At 40.4% G+C, this 20,726-nt stretch overlaps 1 protein-coding gene across 4 annotated transcripts; it reads left to right on the top strand.

The window, feature by feature from the left end:
* The first annotated feature begins 966 nt into the window (after positions 1-966).
* LOC138049091 (WD repeat and HMG-box DNA-binding protein 1-like) lies at positions 967-20,726 on the top strand. 4 transcript variants are annotated; one of them, XM_068895215.1, is made up of 13 exons: positions 970-1,044; positions 2,613-2,629; positions 3,619-3,728; positions 8,105-8,379; positions 9,031-9,142; positions 10,289-10,350; positions 11,475-11,589; positions 13,158-13,277; positions 13,371-13,439; positions 14,313-14,631; positions 16,084-16,317; positions 17,501-17,645; positions 20,248-20,726. In XM_068895215.1, the coding sequence occupies exons 4-13, from the start codon at positions 8,222-8,224 to the stop codon at positions 20,573-20,575; spliced, it is 1,662 nt and encodes a 553-aa protein (XP_068751316.1). In that variant the 5' UTR covers positions 970-1,044; positions 2,613-2,629; positions 3,619-3,728; positions 8,105-8,221; the 3' UTR covers positions 20,576-20,726. The 4 variants fall into 4 exon arrangements, with proteins under 4 accessions (XP_068751319.1, XP_068751316.1, XP_068751317.1 ...); XM_068895216.1 differs by having other exon boundaries at positions 992-1,025; XM_068895218.1 differs by lacking the exon at positions 2,613-2,629 and having other exon boundaries at positions 967-1,059.

Raw genomic sequence — 20,726 nt, 5'->3', positions numbered from 1 at the left:
GGAGGAGCCGACGACGATTATTCTTTAGTAGGGCATTTAAACACCATTTTGGCCCGACGGGGCGGGAATTTGAACGATCCCATCTTCAAAAGTTCAAATGCCCGGGGGGGGGGGGGGGGATGTTGAAGTTTCGAGTTGATCGGCGCATTACAGCTGTAACACACCATTTGACTGAGACAAACATTTAGAGTGACTGGCTGACTGGCTGACTGTCTGATTGACTGACTGAAAGACAGACTGACAACCTGACTTGACTGGCTGATTGAGTAACTGACTGTCGGACTAAATGATTAACTGATTTACTGACTTCACTGACAGTACAGTTTGACTGACTGACTTACATGGCAGACTAACAGACTGAATGACTGACTGATTGACGAGCCACTTGAACTAGCCAACAAATGGCAAACTAATCACAGTAACAAATAAACGAATAATTAAATGACTGGCTGACTGATGAACTGACTGCCAGTCGCTGAACTATCAGTGGCTCGCCTTGATGCCGATCCCAGTGGTCCCTGAGTAAACATGACTTATCAATCTGTTTCGTGTAAGATATGGGTTAGGGACAGGTAATGACATTGTGTGCAATGTAATTTTCTTCTTAGTCACGTGTAAGATGCATTAAGGTAATAATACCGGCAGGTTAAAAATAATGTGATATTTATGGTTCTGTGGTTTCACCCTTTGAGCTCGTCAAAATAACAGTAAATATACGAGCTTTTGGCCAGCTTTGAACAGTTCAACGATTCAATTTTAATGGTGAACTTCGCGTTTCAATTGCCACAGAGCCCTTACCTTTTTTCTTTCCTTACTTTTCTTGTGACAAGGATATAATTTACCGAGCTTACGAAAAGTTAGTCTGCTATAGAAATTGCACAGGCGTCCCTAGGGGCGCAATAAACAATGAAGTGCCCTGGGCATGGGACGAATACGATAATCTGTGTTTTGATACATGAGGGATCTACTGTGGAAAGTAAATAAACAACATGGCTGCCCGTACACTGCTGTCTGTGGACTTTGAGGTATTTGGGAAAGTGCAAGGTATATTAATTTCAAGTTATTGACTTCTTTAAAGTTGAAAATCGTCAAAACGTAATTGGAATCTAATGCTGCCGAGTGTCAAAACGGAGCAGCTACAGGTACACAAGAAAGGCTTGTTTCAAATATGAGCTGAATTTAATTACGGACATTACGAGATCCGAAAGGGTTTTCCACATGTAACAGTGGGTTTTCAATGGAGGAGGATTAAACACTGACCGTCCTTTCAGTAGAGAAACGTACTACAATTTTGTAAGGGCCGGTGGCTGTATAGTAAGACCTTAACTGTTGCCATGCCAACGTTACAACACTGTTTTAAAGACCGTCTAAAATTTAGTTTTTGAAAATTTTGAAAACTAGGTTCAGCGACATAGTGGTTTTTTTTTTTTCAAATTTCGAAAACCCCGTTAAATTCGTCGTAATTCTCTGGCTTGTATGTTGTATTAGAAAAATTCATGTGATGCATTAAAGCACTGAACTTAGCTTGTTACATGAAAAGAAAACAATCCTCTGAATATATTTCTTTTTGATTTTCTTCAAGAATGCAAAGAAACAAATCTTTCTGGTGTTAAAAAAAGATCGGGATTTAGGTCACTGAGCTACGTTCCAAGATAATTTTTATTGCGCAGCACAATTGTAACAGAACTTCATTTCCACTTTATTCTATTTCGGGTCACATTTTTATTTCCAGTCACGCAGTGCCAGTGCAAGCAGCTTAAGTATGGCAATATTGGGTGTTTTAGGTGTTGAGTTCAATGGAAAACCCTTCCGAGCCTCCTAAATACATGGATTGTTCGCTTACATGTAATTGGCTTTGAGACTAAAGATAGTCATATTTTTTGCACAGTATCTTTTAACAAAATTATCCCGACTTTTCACCCTAAATTTGTTTTTCAACATGCCACAAAAATTACAAAACCTACGGGTAGGTGTCACCCAGGTCTATTCTGCAGGGGCCGGTTGCTCGAAGCCTGGTTAGCGCTAACCGTTGGTTAAGAGACATCAAAACCTGAAGGTTTCCATGGTATTTAATGCTGGTTCGCGCTAACCATGCTTCGAGCAACCCGGGTCAGATCTATAATGATTCCAAAGTATCATTAATTTTAAGTAGACTTCATCCATCCAGCAGCTTCAGGTCAGGTGTAGTTAAATAAGTTGCACTTTTGCTAAACTTATGCATAGGTAATTGATTGACAGTATGCATAACTATTAATTTTATTATTATTGGCTTATTTAATTTTTGTTGGCAAAATGAACTCTCCACAAGAACAGGAAGTTAAGGTACATTTTGTTAGGATGGTTCAGCTACTCTATGCTGGAAGGTTTTTCTTTTCATTCTTCGACAATTATGCTTCATAGCTCAGTTGGTTAGAGCGTCGCACCGGAATCGCGAGGTCACGGGTTCAAACCCCGTTGAAGTCCTGAAGTTTTCAGCCTTCTCTACGCAATTGCAAAAATTGCTCTCATAACTGCGAAGATCATAGCTTCACTTAATTATTTTATTGTATGTACCTGAACTGGTACTTGGGAAGTAAATTCTCAGAGTAGTAAATTACAATTTTTTTTTTCAGGTGTGCTCTTTCGAAAGGTAAGAATCTTTGACCAAAGTAAAAATGTTGTGTTCAAACTTCAAAACCTTGATCAGCTGCATGTCATAATAAACACAGCAGAGTATTAGATTTAAGTGCCCCTGTGACCAAAAAATCAATTCTTATGTTCCTTTGGATTTCAAAACTATGTTAACTAAACACCAAGCGACCAAAGTCGTAAGCCTTGATTTCAAAAAGACACCTGTTTATTTTAACTGGAATTTTTGTTATTTAGTGGTCCACCATTACTCACTTTAAGATCTTGAGAGAGTTGGATCGAGGAAAAAATGGTGTCAAAGGCTCACTAGTTTAAAAATGCAATGCGTGTGTACGCCACAGAGTTTCAGGCTTTCAGACTTTCAAACTTGCCTTCTGCATTCACACGCTGACATTTTAAGCTAGTGAGCCTTTGATGTCACTTTTCCTGAATCCCACCCTCTGAGGTCCAATCGGTCAGCTTTGAACGTGAGTAATGGCGGACCGTGAAATCCAGTCAGGTGTTAAGCAAACACACTTTCAAAATCTGAAGAAAAAAGGAAGTGATTTTTTTTAATCACAGCCGGGCAATTTTTTTTTTAATGAACGTCTTTAATTAGTATAATAATAGTTTCGTAAAATCATCTCATCGCAACAAATCAGTTCATAATTTTCTTGCTAATGATAGTAACGATAATAATGATGATATTACCCGAGGATCTTTGTGGCTTCACAGCAACTACTCTATGGTCTTTAGCGTTTACAAATAATGTAATAAAAGTCCTTGGAAGGCCTATGCCCTGATCCATGCTACAGAATTCTGGCAATCTTCAATCCCAAAGAAGTTCTTGGTGATGTGCCTGACAGTTTATCATTCTTGTTATAGTAGGCAGCAAAGCTTTCCTCAGTTGTCTCCATAATACCCACAAGAGGTGTTCATGGTTGCTTGTGAACAAAATGACTTCACAACTCACATGTGACAAATCACATTTTGTACACGATTGATTTGCAGAACACCAAAGAGACTGCTGCAGAACATTCCATTGTTGGCTGGGTGATGAATACAAAACGTAAAACTGTGGTTGGACAATTACAAGGAGAAAGAGCAAATATCCGTATCATGTAAGTGAATGGTCAAGAATGGGTCATGAATAAAATTCTCACCCCCTCAACATTATTTTTGTCAAAATGAGTTCAGACTACAACACCACCTTGCGAATGCAGTGTCTGTAGCAGCCACCACGTTGTTGAGATCCTACCCAGGGGCCAGTTGCTTGAAGCCTGGTTACTGCTAACGGTGACACCGCGGCAAAATGAGTGCGCATGCTCCGCTTCGAACACATTTGATTCATTTGATTCGAGCGTTTGAGCTCTTTGTTTTTGAGTTTATTCGGCGGTGAGGGAAAAGTTCTATTGGACCTTTTGATGATCAAGATCTCACGCTCAACGTGGACTCAACAGAAAAACTAAACAGTAGTTCCGAGTTGTTTCCAACGAGAAAGTCAAAAGAGGTAAGCTTATTTTAGGCATGAAATATATTTATTTGTTTATGTCGTTTCCATGGAAGTTATCTTTGCCAAACCATGTTTGCTCGTGTTTTGGTCACACCGTTGAAGACCTAAAAGTTGTAAATTTTAAACTGATAACATTTTTCGTTTACTGTTTTTCGCCTGAGGGCAATTCCTCTAAAAACGCGGAGGGTTTTGACACAACAGAAGTTTTAACCTCTGACATGTGATACGAGAGCCATGGATTTTTCTGTGACCTGGTACTCCACAGCAAGAGCAATGGTTTGTATCGTAGATGGTGATGCTCTTTCCTTTCCAGCACTGTGTTGCTTTGCAGGACACACTAGGTTGTGGTATGATTAAATTTAATTGATCTCTAGATTTCTGTTGATTTCATTGTCCCAGTCATCTGACCTGAAGAAATCTTGTGGAAAGTGTTGATATCTGGCTGGCTGTCATTTTTGACTGTCATTACTTTCAAGATGTGAGCAACTGTTTTTACCTGCAGTGTTCGACAAAACCTCTTATTAAGGGAGTCAGTTAAGTTGTTTAGTTTTGTTATAAAGGGATCTTTACAAATAGAGCACAGATTTCCATGTTTTTTTTCAAGTATCTTAAGTGACATCTGTGCATGAAAATGACCAAGAAATAATATTATTATTGTTTTACTTTGATCAGTTTCCTGTTGTTTCTTAAACATGTCATTTATTCTTATTCCAGTGCTTAAGTCTAAAACTCTTCCTGGTGTGTGTGTGTGCTGATCTGGTCAAACCATGCATGGCAAGCAACATTCCAGATTGTTTTCAGAGATTGTGATGAGGATTTCAGCATTTTTTTAAAAAACCATGGGTTTTGACGTTGGTGACTAGGGAAAAAACTCACAGAGAAGTCTTTAAAAATTTGAATATTTTATTGGTTTTGTGATGAAAAAAGCCAGGGTTGTTATTTATCTCTCATTTTTTCCTGCATGAGATCCTGCATGATGACAACAGTATTACTGCAAATTAAACATCACAGATGTGAGCATGTCAGTGATAAATACAAGATGGTTTACAAACAGCTCTTCAAAATTGTCTGGAAAAGGGACGATAATTATTTGCTTGCCACACCTTCTAAGTCAATGTTTGAACAAGCAAATATAATTTGGTTTTTTAATTCAAGTAAACTGTCTTACTTTCATTAATACAGCTGTATGTTATTCTAGTCTTTCTCTTGCTGAGCATGGGTTTGGATATAAACTTCTGAGAATGCTCCTACTTGTAATAGTCTTCATAATGAATACACAGTACTTACAACAATAAAATTAGAGAGATATTTGAGTTACTGTATATTGTGTTTTATGGTAACACATACCGTAGTAGTTGTTGTGGTTGTTGTTGTTGAAAAGGAATCAGATAGAGTCATTGTGGGATCCAGACAGAGCCATTGTGGGTCTATCATTGGGTAGTGAATCTGGATCAGTTGTGCACAATAAAATGTTAGAGTATGAAGCAGAATGCCTCTTGTCTTGCTGGATGTATGATTACATTCCTCTCTCAGTATCTTTACACACAGTGCAAAATTTAGACTGGATTTTTGCTGGTGCAATGCATGCAAAAGTGAAATCAGTATTTTCCAAACACATGCAGGTGAATGGTTTCGTTATCATGATTCTCATGTCTCCCTACCCTCATCCCAGCAAGGCTCTACAAGGTGATCGACAAAGCTGGTGAAAAAAAATACAGTTACCAGCCAGCTGCAGGAAAAATACTGGAAAAATATTCTCAACGATAGACCACTACCAAACTCCAAGTAAAAGGGAAACATCAAGTAGCATTGGAGTCAAATTTATACTTAGTTTCAAAACTTTTTAGGGATCCTCTCTTAAAATTAAGACTTATTTTCTTTATTTTATTGCCTCGCTCTTGTAAAAGTAACTAGTGTTGTAAAATATGAGAATGGAGGGCAGGGAAGTGACTTATCCAAGTTGCCAAATGAGTGGGATGCGGGCATGAAAAGAACTTAAGCTTATTTCTCAATTTCAAATGATTCCAATGAAACAAACAGACGATTTCCTCATTGTACAGGAGGAACATAAGTCATCTTCGCAGAAGGAATTATCATTCTGCCCTCGCAAAGATGTTTACCCGGCGTTTTCCTTCTCAGTGCACAGTTTTCCCCCCAGAGGTTTACCAACGCAGAGACCATCGCGACTAATAACATTACGAACTTCGTCCTTTTGCTCTAGGGCTCGAATGCAAGGTAAAATTCTCCTGGTTTGAACTATAGTTTTTCGGTTTGAAAAGACACATGGAAGATTAGTCTTTCAGGAAGCTCTCTTCAAAATTTAAACCTTATCAAAGTAGTGTTGTCCTTATCATCGCAAAATGAAAACAAACACAGAGAATTTAAATTGCCGCCATTTTGCCGCGCTGTTGTTTCTATTGCAAATTTAATTGGTACCAGTCCCTCGCGCGTGGAAACGATTCGCGCGTGGCTCAAGCCTGCGCACTCATTTTGCCGCGGTGTCGCTAACGGTTGGTTAAGAGGTATCAAATCTTATAGGTTTCCATCCTGGTTTACGGCAATAACCATGTCTCGAGCAACCCGGGCCAGGCCATTCAATGTGTAAATTCCTAGGGTTCCGTAGATTTTACTCTGTCTACAGTGTAACCCAGACGATTTTACTTGCCAATAGGGGCCATTTCAGGGGTGAAAAGGCTTAGGTACTGGTCATCCTGGAACAAGATATCAGTTTCTGGTGATATAACTCGACATGCATGTTGCCATCATGTCAACCTGTATTAAAGGTGAAATGAGGACAAGAGGCTCTTCCTCGCCCAATCATGGACCAAACTGAGAGCTTTCTTAATGAAAAATATGCTTTTATTTTCCGAAGTGGCCTATTTTCGTTATTCTTTGATTGTATCTGACGTCACGGCCGCCATATTGGTGGAAAGAACGATAGAGGAAAAGTCATTTGGGAATTTGATTCTATTATTATGCAAATCTTGAGCAACATTTTTCTATTGTTTTGGAACCAACATGGCTGTCTTATCATGGGTAAAGACTTGTTTCCATATCTCAAAGTGCCCTTGGACGTGAGGAGCCTCGGGTGGCGGTAGGAGGTGAAGAGTGCAATAGCTGAAACAACCCAAACCTTTACAAAATTGCTAACCTTAGGCCTAAGCAATATGCTTTTAGATAATGTTTAGGCATAAGGTTAATGGTGGGGGGTGGGGATAGGGGGTGAAGGGTACAATAGCTGAAACAACCCAAACCTTTACAAAATTGCTAACCTTAGGCCTAAACAATATGCTTTTAGATAATGTTTAGGCCTAAGGTTAGCATTTTTGTATGGATTTGGGTTGTTTCATTTTTGTTGTTCCATGCCCCTCACGTCCAAGGGCACTTTGAGATATGGAAACAAATCTTTACAGTTTAACATGTGAGTGCAATCAAAGAATTGTTGAGTTCACCAACATGGCCACCGTGACGTCATGGATTGAGTCATTTTTCTTTTGTCCCATGTAACCACTTCCCAGATGGCTTGATATCTCAGTGCTAGAACACTGCAACACATATTCATAGTTTTGATTAAATTGAAATTTAACATTTTGTCATCTTTTCCAAAATATGAATCACGTCTAAAGTTATGTACATGGTTGTTAGAGCTCTAAATGAACTTTTCATGCAAGGAGGCTGACCGTAACGAATTGAAATATTTTGGTGATCAGGTCAACGTTTTTGATCGCCATTTTCTGCGCAGACTTTCCCCGATCCTATAGTTTTAGTGAAAACTCGATTTTGATCGGTAATCGATTTGGCTATAACGAATAATCATTATGCGCTATTGAAAAAGAAAACTTTCCAATTTCTGGCTTCATCTACAAATATATATGCAAATACCATGGAAAGCTAATTAAAAGGAATGAACAATTGGGAATTTGTCGCTACATCTGGATTGTAGGTGTTGTGCCTCTGAAGTGATTAAGTATTTCAATCTCATAGGCAGTGGCTATTGGGAGCTCTTCTGTCGCAGCGGCTACCAACAAACGGTTCTTGCGTGTATTCACCATTGGTGGTGTACAGAGACACGTTTTTAGCCTTCCAGGTCCGGTCGTTTGTATGTCAGGCTGTTATCATCAACTCATGGTTGTGTATCATCTGGATAACCCCCTTCCCGGCGAACAAGCTTTAGCTGTTAAATTCTTCGATCTCCGAGAGAACATCATCACAGAGGAGAGGGTTACACTGAGTGAGAAGTCGTTGCTCTCATGGGTCGGGTAAGGCGCTGCTCCGTAGATCTTCCAAGGTTGGCTCACTAACTTGCAACTTACTGGCAGCTCTCTAAATTTTGAATGATGCAGAATATTGACCTCTTACTAAGCTAGCGCAAAGGCCCTGCGTCCTGGGGAATGTTGCCCGTGGCAGTACGGACCGAGCGCAGCGAGGAAAAGTAAAAAATGACCGACGGCCAATATTCCCCAGTACTTCCCCGAGCAAGTGAGGTTAGTAAGTTGTTCATTATGTGGCATCGTTTCTTTGAGCGATCGGACAATTCTCCGCTTGCGACGCTCTAACCAACTGAGCTATGAAACCACTGACGTTGGGAGCTGGTCATTTGTGGGTTCCAATGGTTCCGTGAGGAATGAATCAATAGACCATTGGAACCCACAAATGACTATAGCTCCCAACGTCAGTGGCTTCATAGCTCAGTTGGTTAGAGCGTCGCACCAGAATCGCGAGGTCGCGGGGTTCAAACCCCGTGGAAGTCCTGAATTTTTCAGGCTTCTCTACGCAATTGTAAAAATTGCGTTCATAACTGCGAAGATCATAGCTTCACTTGATTTCACTTGATTTCATGTTTATGTATGATTCATTTTATATACCATTTCATCATTGTACCTACTGATGTTGCTTGTTCTCTGTTGAAGGTTTACCGAGAGTTTGACTCCAGTCACTGTTGATTCAGCAGGGGTCGTCAGAATATTGTCGCGTTCGTTTGGCACTGCGATATGGTCACCTGTTTGTATAACTAAAGGCAATGTAAGTATTGGCCAGTTCACATGTAGCCTGAGTGCAGGTTTCTCTTGGTGGGGCGAGCGAGAAATATGGGGGACTGGGGGCTTCCACCACAGTCTCTCCTCTTTCTCGATCGCCCGAAGAAGAGAGAGCCTGCACACATGCTACTTCACAAGCGACTCGAAAAACACATCGCAGGATTTTCGGAAGGGAAAAGCATTAGGATTTCTTGCAGTCGCCGCATTAGGGAAATCTTTGTTTACATTTTACCTCATTAACACAAAGCTATCCTTTTCTAATCAGACAGCTAAGAATAAATTACTGATTTTGGAAAGTACTTTGAATAATGAGCTGTTTCTGAAAAATTGAACGTTGAATGTATGGGATTATTAGTGCTTTTACCACCCAAGAATTTATTAGTTTTTGACGGCTAATAACTGGCTAGTTGTTAAAGTTCAATGGCTTGAAATTGGAGGTGTTATTATTCTTTTGTTCATATTCAAAATAGCCAATTTAACCTCGTTCGGGATAACAAATTCTTTACAATCTTTGTCTCAAAAACGAGGTTAGAATAATTTAAAGGCAGCCATTTTTGCATAGGGTCTATAAACTGGCATGTCGTGTTTCATCTGGTCTAACACCATTCGTCTTTCCCTCATGATTTTAAACCCGACAAAACACTCCTGCTCGTTTATTTGAACAGTACTTAAACAAGTTCTTCTATTTTTTGAAGTCAATCTGTATGTAGCATAATGTCTTCTGTGAGCAAACTCGTACGTTAATGAAACAAAATGTCAACAACAAGATTCCCTTATAACGCCCTTACCAAAGAAATCAAGAAATTTGTGACCGCTTAAATCGAGGACAAATTCTTAGCCCCAGCTGCCGAAACCTTGATCTCTTTGCAGTGTGAACACTTTAACAGATCAAGTCTTTTTTACGACGTTGCACGTTTCGGTGTGAACACAATACGCGATCAGGTTTCTCGACCGGTGGAAAATTTGTCAGCATCATTTGAAAGTAGCACAAGCAGTCAAAGAAATAAGCATTTGCCTTCATGGTGACACGTGGTAATAGAGATGTGGCAAGTGCAGTCGATCCAGAGCTCTGCTCATGAATAGTTCGGCATTTGATCTGGGCGTTTACTGTCGTTTCAAATTTTTTTTTCAGTTGAAAAATAAGTCCGATAATTACTGGGTTGTTGGTTTGGACCAGGAAAGTCAGCAAATAAGGTAAGTCCCGCATCACTTCTGTTTTTATACAGGTCAGATAAAATATAGGAAAGTTTGTATTTTATTATCTCTCGCGATGGTCTTGTTATTTTTCATTGAGTACTGCAAGACCGAAAGCAAAGTAGTTTCTTTGGCCAATCAAAACAGATAATCAAATGAACTAATCGTGAAACAAAGCAGCTACACGCAGTCGGCGCAAAGAGCGGGAAAACGAGTGCAAGGTAGTCACACTTGGGTTTACTTCCTGTGATTGGCTGACAATGTGGCGTGCTATTTTTCCACCAATCGCTAAGCGTAGTGTAGGAAATCGTGAAACCTCTTAACTTTTTTGATACCCAATCTAATGAGAACTAAATCGTGTTCAGAAGGCATGTTACGGAACGTATGAAAAAAATCAAGAGCTGTCATTTTCGCTGGTGGTACCTTGTCAGAACGAGTTGAAAAAAAAAATCATGAAATGAAGAGCTACCCCTATTAAGAATGGTGCTCTATAATGAGTCCTCTGGAGGACCCGAGAAAGAGCAAGCCAACAATGTTTTGAAGAAAAAAGGAAGGCATGGAATTCCCGGGGTTGTGGTCTGTCTGTTGTGTAGTCTATTCTCTGTTAGGCTCACTGACCCTCGGATGTTGTTCTGTCTAAGGAACTTCGTGTCCTGTTGTTGTCCCTAAATGCATGAATGGAAGTCTGCTTTTACATGTATCCCCTTTTCCGTTCAGTTTCGTACTCCTCATTCCTCTACCATGGTTGCCGATTGTCGACTCATGATTGTTTGGCATCTTCGTCGGATCTTGCTGATTTACAACTTGCGCTTGCTCGATAAAGCACAAGTCAAGTTAAAGAGAAGTAACGACTGCAAATTGTCTCAGCAAGGGTTCACTGATATCGGGTCTATCATTGAGAATGCCTTTTTTCCCCTTGTTTACGTTCGGCTAAAGATCTTTCGGGTGAGCGCTGTTCGTTGTTGACTTGGGATAAGACTTACTGTAACCTCCTGCGCAGACTCTTTTTTGGTCTGCGCAGGAGGCTATCTGTAACTTGAGTTCTTGGAGTTCTTCTGAATCTTGATTTGTTATCTGTATGCCGGACGCGACTAATTATTTATTATGATTTTTATTCTGTTGAGGTGTATTTACTGCAAGGGTTCGACGTACCCACCAACATTGCCGCGCCCTGTGCTTGTTTTATTGCCGTTGCAACTCCCCTTGTGTGAATTAACCACAGAGAAAGGGCAGCTAGAGGTAAGTCTCAAAGCTGAATGTAAACAAAGTCGCAAAAGGAAGATTTAAAAAAGTTCAAGGGCTTTTTAATGAAACACCCAAAAAAATTGCTCCGATAGGGGCTTTTCAGGGCCAATGAAACACAATCAACGAAATGATGGAGCAGAACAACAACAACAACTGTTAAGAATCCCAACTGGCCGGTGGCAAACCAGTTGGCTATTTACAAGTGGAGCTGGGAAGTTGAACCAGGTACTACCAGGAACAAATTCGGCAAGTGGTCAGAGCGGCTCTTGAAGCCGGGGTCTTTGGATCTCAAAGGAAAGCGCCCTAACAACTGGGCTACACTGCCGCCTAGTTCTAACAAAAGGTTGTTTAACTTGTATAATCCAACTAACAAGAGAGAAATCATGTTAATTAAGCACATCGGATCTTATGCGTCAGTAACATTACTCGGTATACAATGGAAGGATTCGAAAACCGACCGCTTGGCTCGGTTGAGCATCGAGCCACCGTGCGGAACCGGGTCGTGGGTTCAAATTTGTCTTATCGGGAAAGAGTAGTTGAGTGAGCACTAATTTGGTTAGACAAAGATTGCGGCAAGTGTTTCGACCATTCTCCTTCCCAGATCCCATCGTTTCTTTTAGCGCTGTGGGGCCTTCGCACGAGAAAACGAAGGGCTCTGTGGCCCGTTTCTCGAAAGTCCCGATAACTTTTCGGGTCCGAAAAGCCATTTGTGAAACTGTCAACCGCTTGTTTTGCAAAGCCGATCTTTTAACATGTTTTCAAGGTAACAGAAAGAAAATAAATCTGAAGTTTGACGACGTAAATTCTCTCCGTTCTTGACTCAAGAACGGAGAGAATTTACCTCGTCAAACTTCAGATACAAAAGGAAAGTGACACCCGAAAATGGCCCGTGAAGTTTCGGGACGTTCGAGAAACGGGCTCCTGGAGACATATAGAATTCTAGGGATGCTTACCATTTAGCCAAAAAATTCGGAAATTTCGGTTTAAGGTCAAATGGAAAGGCAATTTTCCGGAAAATGTTTTCGGAAATTGTGGACAACCTCTGGAAGTAGTCCTCTTTTCCCGTTGGGAATGGAATTCGGGAAATGCCTTACCATTTGCGATAATCTTTCCGTTTCCAGGCCCTTTGTCACAAGATCGAGTAACTATGCGGGTTGAATTGCCGGGTTGTATAGCTAGATGGTAAGCGCCATTCTCACCCGGCTGGTCATTAAATTCGGAAAATCGCTTACCTTTATGCAACGATCATTCCATCCGGATTATTTGGCTAAATGGTAAGCACCCTAGGACTTAGGGAGTTCATATTTGACTCGTCAATAGTTCTAAACATGGCGGCGCTCAGAAGCATTACGTTTGGCCAGACCAACCCTTGCGGTCTTAAATTAACTGAGAAGAAAGTAACGCCTTTGTAAACCTCTGGAAGAAGAGTAGAGAACAAACAAACTCAACCCACAAGTGACGCCAAATCTGAGAATGGAGCAGTGGTAGGAGGCGAATGCTCTCACCACTGCGCCATCCATGATCCCTGCCTATGAGCTAACCTTGTCTGTTTTATATCACAGGAAGCATACACACGATCAGAACTTCTCTTTGGAGTTGACGAAGAAGGCAGTGAGTTATTTGATGAATCAGCATCGCGCATCAAGACAGAACAGATTCAGGGAATCATGAAGCTCTTTGCTGTATGTTTCGCTGGATTGTAGAGTGATTTATAGCCAACAATTGCCTTGACTGTGGTCATTTATTTGTTTCTTATCTTCCTCTTTATCATTCAGCTGGCGTGCAAAAGTGATAGAGAATTCCGGGCTGTTGAGCTGTGCGAGTTGCTACCAGATGCACATTCTGTAAGTTGTGAGTTTGCGAGATTCAAGTTCGCATGCCGTACCAAAATTCATCCTCTGTTAAACGCTCAAAAGTGGTAAAAACGCCCGAAACCTGGATAGATGGGTTCCCCGATTGGGACTAGAACCAACGAGGTGTACCTCTTTCAAAAGTGTCCATCTTCTTCAGTCTTGGGACAAAAAGAAATAAGGGTTTCCAATTCGTCACGTTTGAAACTGTTTGGGAAAGTCTTCATTTCGGGATACTTCGTTTTGGATGGAGGATGAAGGCGCAGGGAAGATTGCTTAACAATTGAAAAGTTTCAGCTTTAAATTGAAAATGGAAATGGTTTATAGACTGCAATAGAGTTGTAGATGTGCCCAGAGTGAAGCGAGTGGAAAATGGTGGAGTGAGGGTTGACAATTTTTGTCTCTCTCCTGTTTCACTCCTCCATTCCTTACTCGCTCAAACGTGTAGTCGTGGCCCAGTGATAAAAGGGGGATGTGGATGTTTCGGCTTCAAATCAAATCTGGATTCAAACCTGGATTCAATCCGGATTCTAGTCCCTAACCCTAACACCAAATACGATATTTGTCTTTGGCACTTCCGAATTCAAGTGCAACACACTTTGTAGAAGCCAACTGGTTGCGTTCTTCCAGCTTTCAAGGTTTGTTTCGTAGCGCTGTTGTCTTCATTTGAAGTTCTTCTTTCTATACACAGTACTAAAATCTTCAAGCTTTCCTTTAAGTACGGCTGCTAAAAAGACGTCCTTTCATTATTAAAATTTCCGAAGGCGATTAAAAAATCTTGAGAAAGTTATTCCCCTCCGGGCAGAACTTGATGTAGTTCCTTGGTAATCTTTAAGCGTTGAAGTTCAGTGCCTTTTTAATTCATAGGTAAGCTTAGCCATAAAGTATGCAGCACTCACTCGTCGAATGAACCTGGCAAATCGGCTTGATACCTTAGCGCGCAAAAAGGCCGGCCTAGAGGATGACGATTTGCAGCAGTCTGGTCAGGAAGTCAGACGAGGTCACAAGGTATCGCAACCAAAGAGGCATGGGCGATCTGGTCGGACTGTGTCAAGACAAACAGAACAGGTTGAAGAAGAGGACGAAGAAGAAGAAGAAGAAGAAGAGATGGAAGAGAATGAAATAATGGAAGATAATGGAATGGAAGATAATATGGAAGAGGAATCAGAGATGTCAAGTAGAGAAGGTACACGACTTTCACGATGATGTTAGAATTTTTAAATCATTGCTGTTATCGTGAACGTTATTTCAGCATTAACGAAAGAAAAACCTGGGAAATTCAGGCTCGAACTGGATTCGAACCCATGACCTCTCTGATACCCGGTCCAGTGCTCTACTAATAGGACATTTGCATGATGACGCCATATGACTACAAGTACCAGAATCCTCCAGGTTTCGCTTGTCTCATGTTAATTAGAGCTATTGTTATTTTTACCCCACTGAGAATACAAAATTTAAATATGAATAGAAAAAAAAACTGAATTGTGGTAGTTGTAGTCGAATGACGCCATCGTGAAAATTGCATATTGAGCTATCAATTCCTTTGAGGGCTGGGCATTTTGTGGGCATTTTGTGAGATTGCAATAAACCCGTAATAAACTCGTGCAATACCTTGCGTAACTGCGATAAAGCTAATGCTTCTTTCCGCAGTTCAATAGAAAAATATATTATGTATCATCAAGACAATGCTTGGTCTTGTTCTTTCGTTGCTAACGAAAATCAGTGTTTAGTTGCCACTACCTGATCCGAGAAGCGAATGTATGTTCTGTGGCATGGTTTGGCTTTTAGGTTGGTGAAGTGGAATACTCCAATATTTTGGGGTTCTGTTTTATGTAAGAGAGTTGTTTTGAATTTATAAGCGAAAAATGATCGCAGTTTAAGGAAGAAACTGAATCAGTTGCAAGGGATCTGGAAAAACCCAAGCTTAGTCCAAGACGTGACGAAAGTGTTTTTCAATTAAGTGAATCATTGGCAGTAACTTTGGGTTTGAATTGCTTCACTTCGTGTTTGGCGCCAAAATTTACCCTCACATGTTGGCCAATATGAGGAGCAAAAGCAAGAGCAATTGTGAATTACAAGCATTTTTTTTCCCGCGCTTTGTGTCGGCTGCATGATTTTGCTTTGCGTCGTGATTGGCTCATTCGATTAGCCGCGGTGTTTTGATTGGACAAGTAATAGGGAGTTTAAGAAACGGCGACAGCGACGGTAACAACAACGCCACAAAACAATGATATCATTGGTTAAAAGAGCATCAATAATCGTGCTGCACGTGCAGCACAGATTTTAGCAAATATTCTTGGGTGGTCCGCTGCATAGCGATGACATGAAATCACAAAATTTGAGGTGTTGACGATAACGTGAGTATGCAACAGGTAATATTTCAGTCTCTGAAAGCGCTCGTTCCGTACCGCAATTTATTTTTGGGATAGTTCGCCCACATTCTAGGACGTGAACAAGATGGACTTGTGATAAAGCAAAGTTATATTTTGAGTTGACGTTTCGTCGACGTCGCCGTCATATATCTTAAAGCCCCTTTATAATATCTTTCAGTGATTTCACATGTGAATGATATGTATTCCATCATGTAATTACTCACAGAATGATTGATGAATGGATGATTTGCTACTCTTTTTTTCAGAAAGGAAAGGTCTGGCAAATCTAGACAGTCGACATCTTGGAGAGAAGAACTCGAGACCTAATCGTGTTATGAAGCCAAGACCACCATCTTCTCCCGCACCAAGTTTTAGCTCCAGCCAAGGTCGCTCCAACCCCTTCAGGATCGGCAGTCAAAGTAGAAAATCAGCAGGGAAGAGTTTCTTTGATAGCGTTGAAGAGGAGAAGAAATCCTTACTGATGAACAGGAACAAGATATGTAAGTGGTACAGGATTTCTAATTGAGGAAAACTCTTTCTCTTGCTTTTCTCGAAAATCTCGAAACTCTTCGGGCGTATTTTACGATACATCAAATACCTCGTATCTTCAAAAGTAGTATCGCGATCTTCTTACAGTTTTGCCTATGCGCGAGCCGTCAATATTTCGTGGTATTGCCGTCTCACTTTTGCGGCCTGTGATTGGTTCTAATGTTGAAATTGACGTCGTTGCACTGAATTGGTTTGCTGACGTACGCAAACAAATACGTTTTCCCAGGTTTCGCGACTCCGCCCAATACGGAATATAATTTCTCCCAACTAGCCGTCAATATAATGTGGTATTGCCGTCTCAAAATCGCAATTTGTTTCTAATAAATCGTGAAATTTTACGATGTTACAACTTTTACAATTTACAATTCGGGATACATATTAGGCTTCTTATCTTCAAAAGGAAAACGTTGTAAGTCACGGAATTTTACAATTGTCAGAAGTCTACAACCAGAATTGTGGATTCCTCTTATTTGCCCTTGGCCCATCAGATTACTGTATTATGTAAATTTGGAATACAGGTCCCGCCAAATAATGTCCAATCAGATTGGGTCTGATGGCCTCAACGCTTCTGATTGGTCCGCAACAAGGTAGCCACTCGAGGGATTGCCCGTGCTAAATGCAAAATGGTAGTGGCCGTTCTAAAAATAGGTAATACCGTAAAGTGACTTCTGCAATTGTTATACTTCACCGGAATAGAAAACATGTTTAAAGACCAGTTTTTCATAATGAGCAGGGTCCGGTTCCTGAAAGGTGTAATAACTCTATTGCAGGCATAAATGTACCTTATTCCGGCAGATTTATCCCTGGAATAGAGTTATTACACCTTTCAGGAACCGGCCCCAGAATTGCCTTTTAGACCCGACGGTTTCGAGGTTTTTGAGAAGCAACAAACCTTAAAGTTTTACCATTTAACTATGTAGTTTGGAGAGCCCTGCAAAGGAAGTTATTAAACTGGAATAAAAGCAAGTGTAAGGCGTGTATAGCATATGTTTTGTTTCTTTATTTAACTTTGCTATATCCGTTGTCGTTGCTTTTAGCGCTTAGTTTTTAGTTAAGTCCTCAGACGTTTGACGGTGAGGTTTTTTAGCATTGATTTTTTAGTAGCTTAATTTTTCAATCTTTTTCTCTTAAAAGCTCCTGAATCAAAACTGGCACACAAAAAGAAAAGAGGAAAACAGACGACACTGTTGAAGACGCCACCTGGAAAAGAAAAACAAGCAAATAACGGCGAAACGACGCCAGAGGAGGCACAGCAAACAGAAAAGAAGTGTGCTAGAAAGTAAGTAGGATTCTATGATGATATCTGTGTGTACGTAACTTATTTTCCAAGTGTGTGGCATCAGTCTGGGAATCAAACCCGGGACGCAGTCACTCACCGCCAAATTTTTTTTGCGCATCATCATCTTCACCCTTTGACTTCGAGGTGTGATCGGTACGTAAATTCTCCCCACAATTTCAATGAAATGTCAGTGAGGCAGGTATTGAGAATGAAAAATATCAGCTTAAGAGGTGTGATCTTGATATAACACCAAATTCTCATGACTACCCAAAAAATAAATCGATGGGTACTAGTTGCGAGAATGAGCGTTTCGATCTTGGGAATGAAAGAATCAATATTGCACGGGCTTTATCAAAGTTTTGTGATACATCTTATATGACCTTTTCAGGCTTCTCCCCTTTGCCATTTTAAATTCTATGCCTCCAGTCTCGCTTTCGCAATTTACCGCTGGGGAATGGGAGAAACGCGCGACTTGCATCGGAGAACTCGGAGAGACAAGAAAGACGACGGTAACAGCGAAGAAAAAAACGGAAAAAGCCGTGCGCTTATATATTAAATATTCTCGATTATTCCGCTTTTCACTTGGCATGTTGGGGCTACATATACTATGAGAGAATTGACTCGAACGGTTTTGAAGTAAATATAGAGAGTGCAAGATCCGCTGTTGTTTTCTCAACGTTGCCCTCAGACATGCATACAAACTTTATGTTAGCTCGCCTAACCTGAGACTAATATATCCGAGAAAATGACACAACAGAAGAGAATCGAACAACAACTGTTAAGAATCCCAACTGGCCGAAGGCAAACGAGTTGGCTATTTACAAGCGCAGCTGAGAAGTTGAACCAGGGACTACCAGGAACAAATTCAACGAATGGTCACAGCAGGTCTTGAACCCTGTTTCTCCCGATCTCAAAGAAAATCGCCCTTACCACTGGGCCACAATACCTCCTTAAATTCTCAAGTTTGGAGTACATTGAAGAAAAAACACATGATTTTTTCAACTTCTTGAAATCAATAATACCTTATTGTATCAGGATATTATAGGCAATTAGCGCTGGTGTCAATGGGCTAGTTTCGAATAGACCATATTCGTATTCTCAGGTATTGGACTGGAACGTAGCTTGCAATGAAGGCTAATGCGGGGGAATATATCAAAAAGTACTTGCATTTGAAAAGATTCCCCCGCATTAGCCTCCATTGCAAGCTACTTCCAGTCCAATACTGAGAATACGAATGTGGTCTATTGTGCAACCACAAAAGAACAGAATCGAGGTTCAAAGGAATAATTTGCATTTTGCTTTGTTTTGAACAAAACAAAATGCAAATTATTCCACTGAACCTCGACTCTGTTTTTTGTTGCTGCACAGTTCGAAAGTAGCCTATTAACATTTGAAATTATCGCGCCTTCATATAAAGGAAATCAGCAAGCGAGTGCTATATTCTTTAGACGATCTCGTAAAAAGTGTATTTAACCGAAACAGTGACTGCGGGACCGCGGGAGCAGCATTTTATGTATGTAAATGACTGCGGGACTGTGGTAGCAGCTTTTTGGAAGCGAATTGTAAGTGAGGCGGTATACTACAATCTAGCCAAAGAATAGCCCACTTTCGATATAATTAAATTCAGTCCTAAACAAAAGGCATCATCTCGAGGCTCTGGGGAATTATCTCATACAAAGCCTTGTATTTATTCCCCAGAACCTCGAAATGATGCCTTTTGTTTAGGACTGAACTTAAATATATCGAAATTGATTCATTTGTTGACAACACTAAGAAAATGCAGTCGAAGTACAGTAAACGATTTACTAATGTGAAAGATTGATGTGAAACAAAGTGCGCGAATAAGCTAGCTGTCAAGAATCTCCAGAGTGTGTCACAGATTTGGGGGAAAATAATATGGTAATTAAATGAGCAGTGTCACCGGTGGCGCATGTGTGACAGCATGCCAAAATTTTTGAAAAAGTTTGCCAACTTTTTCAAAGGAGTGTGTGAGGTGTGAATATCTTGCACAATCAAAGCCATCCGTGGTTACTTTAGTGAACCAGATATCCTGTGGCGTTCAGAAACAAATTCACTATATTTTCGTTGTTGTTCTTCTCATAAAGCGCGACTCAGTTAAGAGCTGGGAAATTAACGTTAACACTTAAATTAACGCGAATTTTTCCAATCCACGAGGCGTTTTCCTATCATTTGACAATTATTCGCCGAAGGCAAAGTGAATGTTGGTGATTATTTACCGAGACGTAATCGAGGTAAATATTCCCCAATATTTACTGAGCCTGAGGCAAATAATTGTTTTAGTGTAATTTTCAGCGGTGAATATCAAGAAAGTGAAAAACAACGTGCTAAAACACGATAAAAGGGCTCGAAAAGTGCTTAATTAGCTTAGCAGCCGCGCGTCCAAAATGTTATTTACCGGGTAGCGCGGTGAATATGACACTAAATTCTTATATTCACCGCTGAAAATTATGCTAAAGGGTATTATTTTGTTCGCGTTGCTGTTGCAGTAACCGCCGTCGTTTCTCAGCCTTTGAGTAACTTTCATTGATGAAGTAATCAGTCAATTACTTAATCAATTTCTTTATTTATTGCGTTCACTCAGAGTCAATGGCTTTAACCTCTGGTATGAAGAAAATAAAGGAACTTTGGCAGAAGCCGAACCCGAACTAAGCGATACGGAGCTGGTCAAAGTCGCTATGCGAAAATGGAAGTCACTCGGAGAAGAAGAAAAGGCCGAATGGAATAAAAGAGCAAAAGAGGAAGCTACAAGCGGAGCTGAACAGGACGAGTTAAAGAAAAGGAAACGCAAAACCTGCGATGATGAGAATGAGGACATTAGCAACAAACTGAATCAAGCCAAGAAGGCTAAGGAATTAAAGGCTGGTGGAGCGACATCCAAGTTAGCTGGGTTTGTTTACAAAAAAGACTGATCAAATTTCAGCATAAACCATTTTCGTTCGGTGTTCGATCCAAATAAGCACTACTTTTGGAACAATTCTTGGAATAGACAATAAAGATTTTTTCCCAAGTAAATCTTAATAAAATACAAATTGGTTAGCATTATGAACACCAAAACTTCAA

This window comes from Montipora capricornis, chromosome 5 (assembly GCF_036669925.1).
Source record: "Montipora capricornis isolate CH-2021 chromosome 5, ASM3666992v2, whole genome shotgun sequence".
NCBI classification, from domain to species: domain Eukaryota; kingdom Metazoa; phylum Cnidaria; class Anthozoa; order Scleractinia; family Acroporidae; genus Montipora; species Montipora capricornis.
This window is presented reverse-complemented; position numbering and strand designations above follow the sequence as displayed.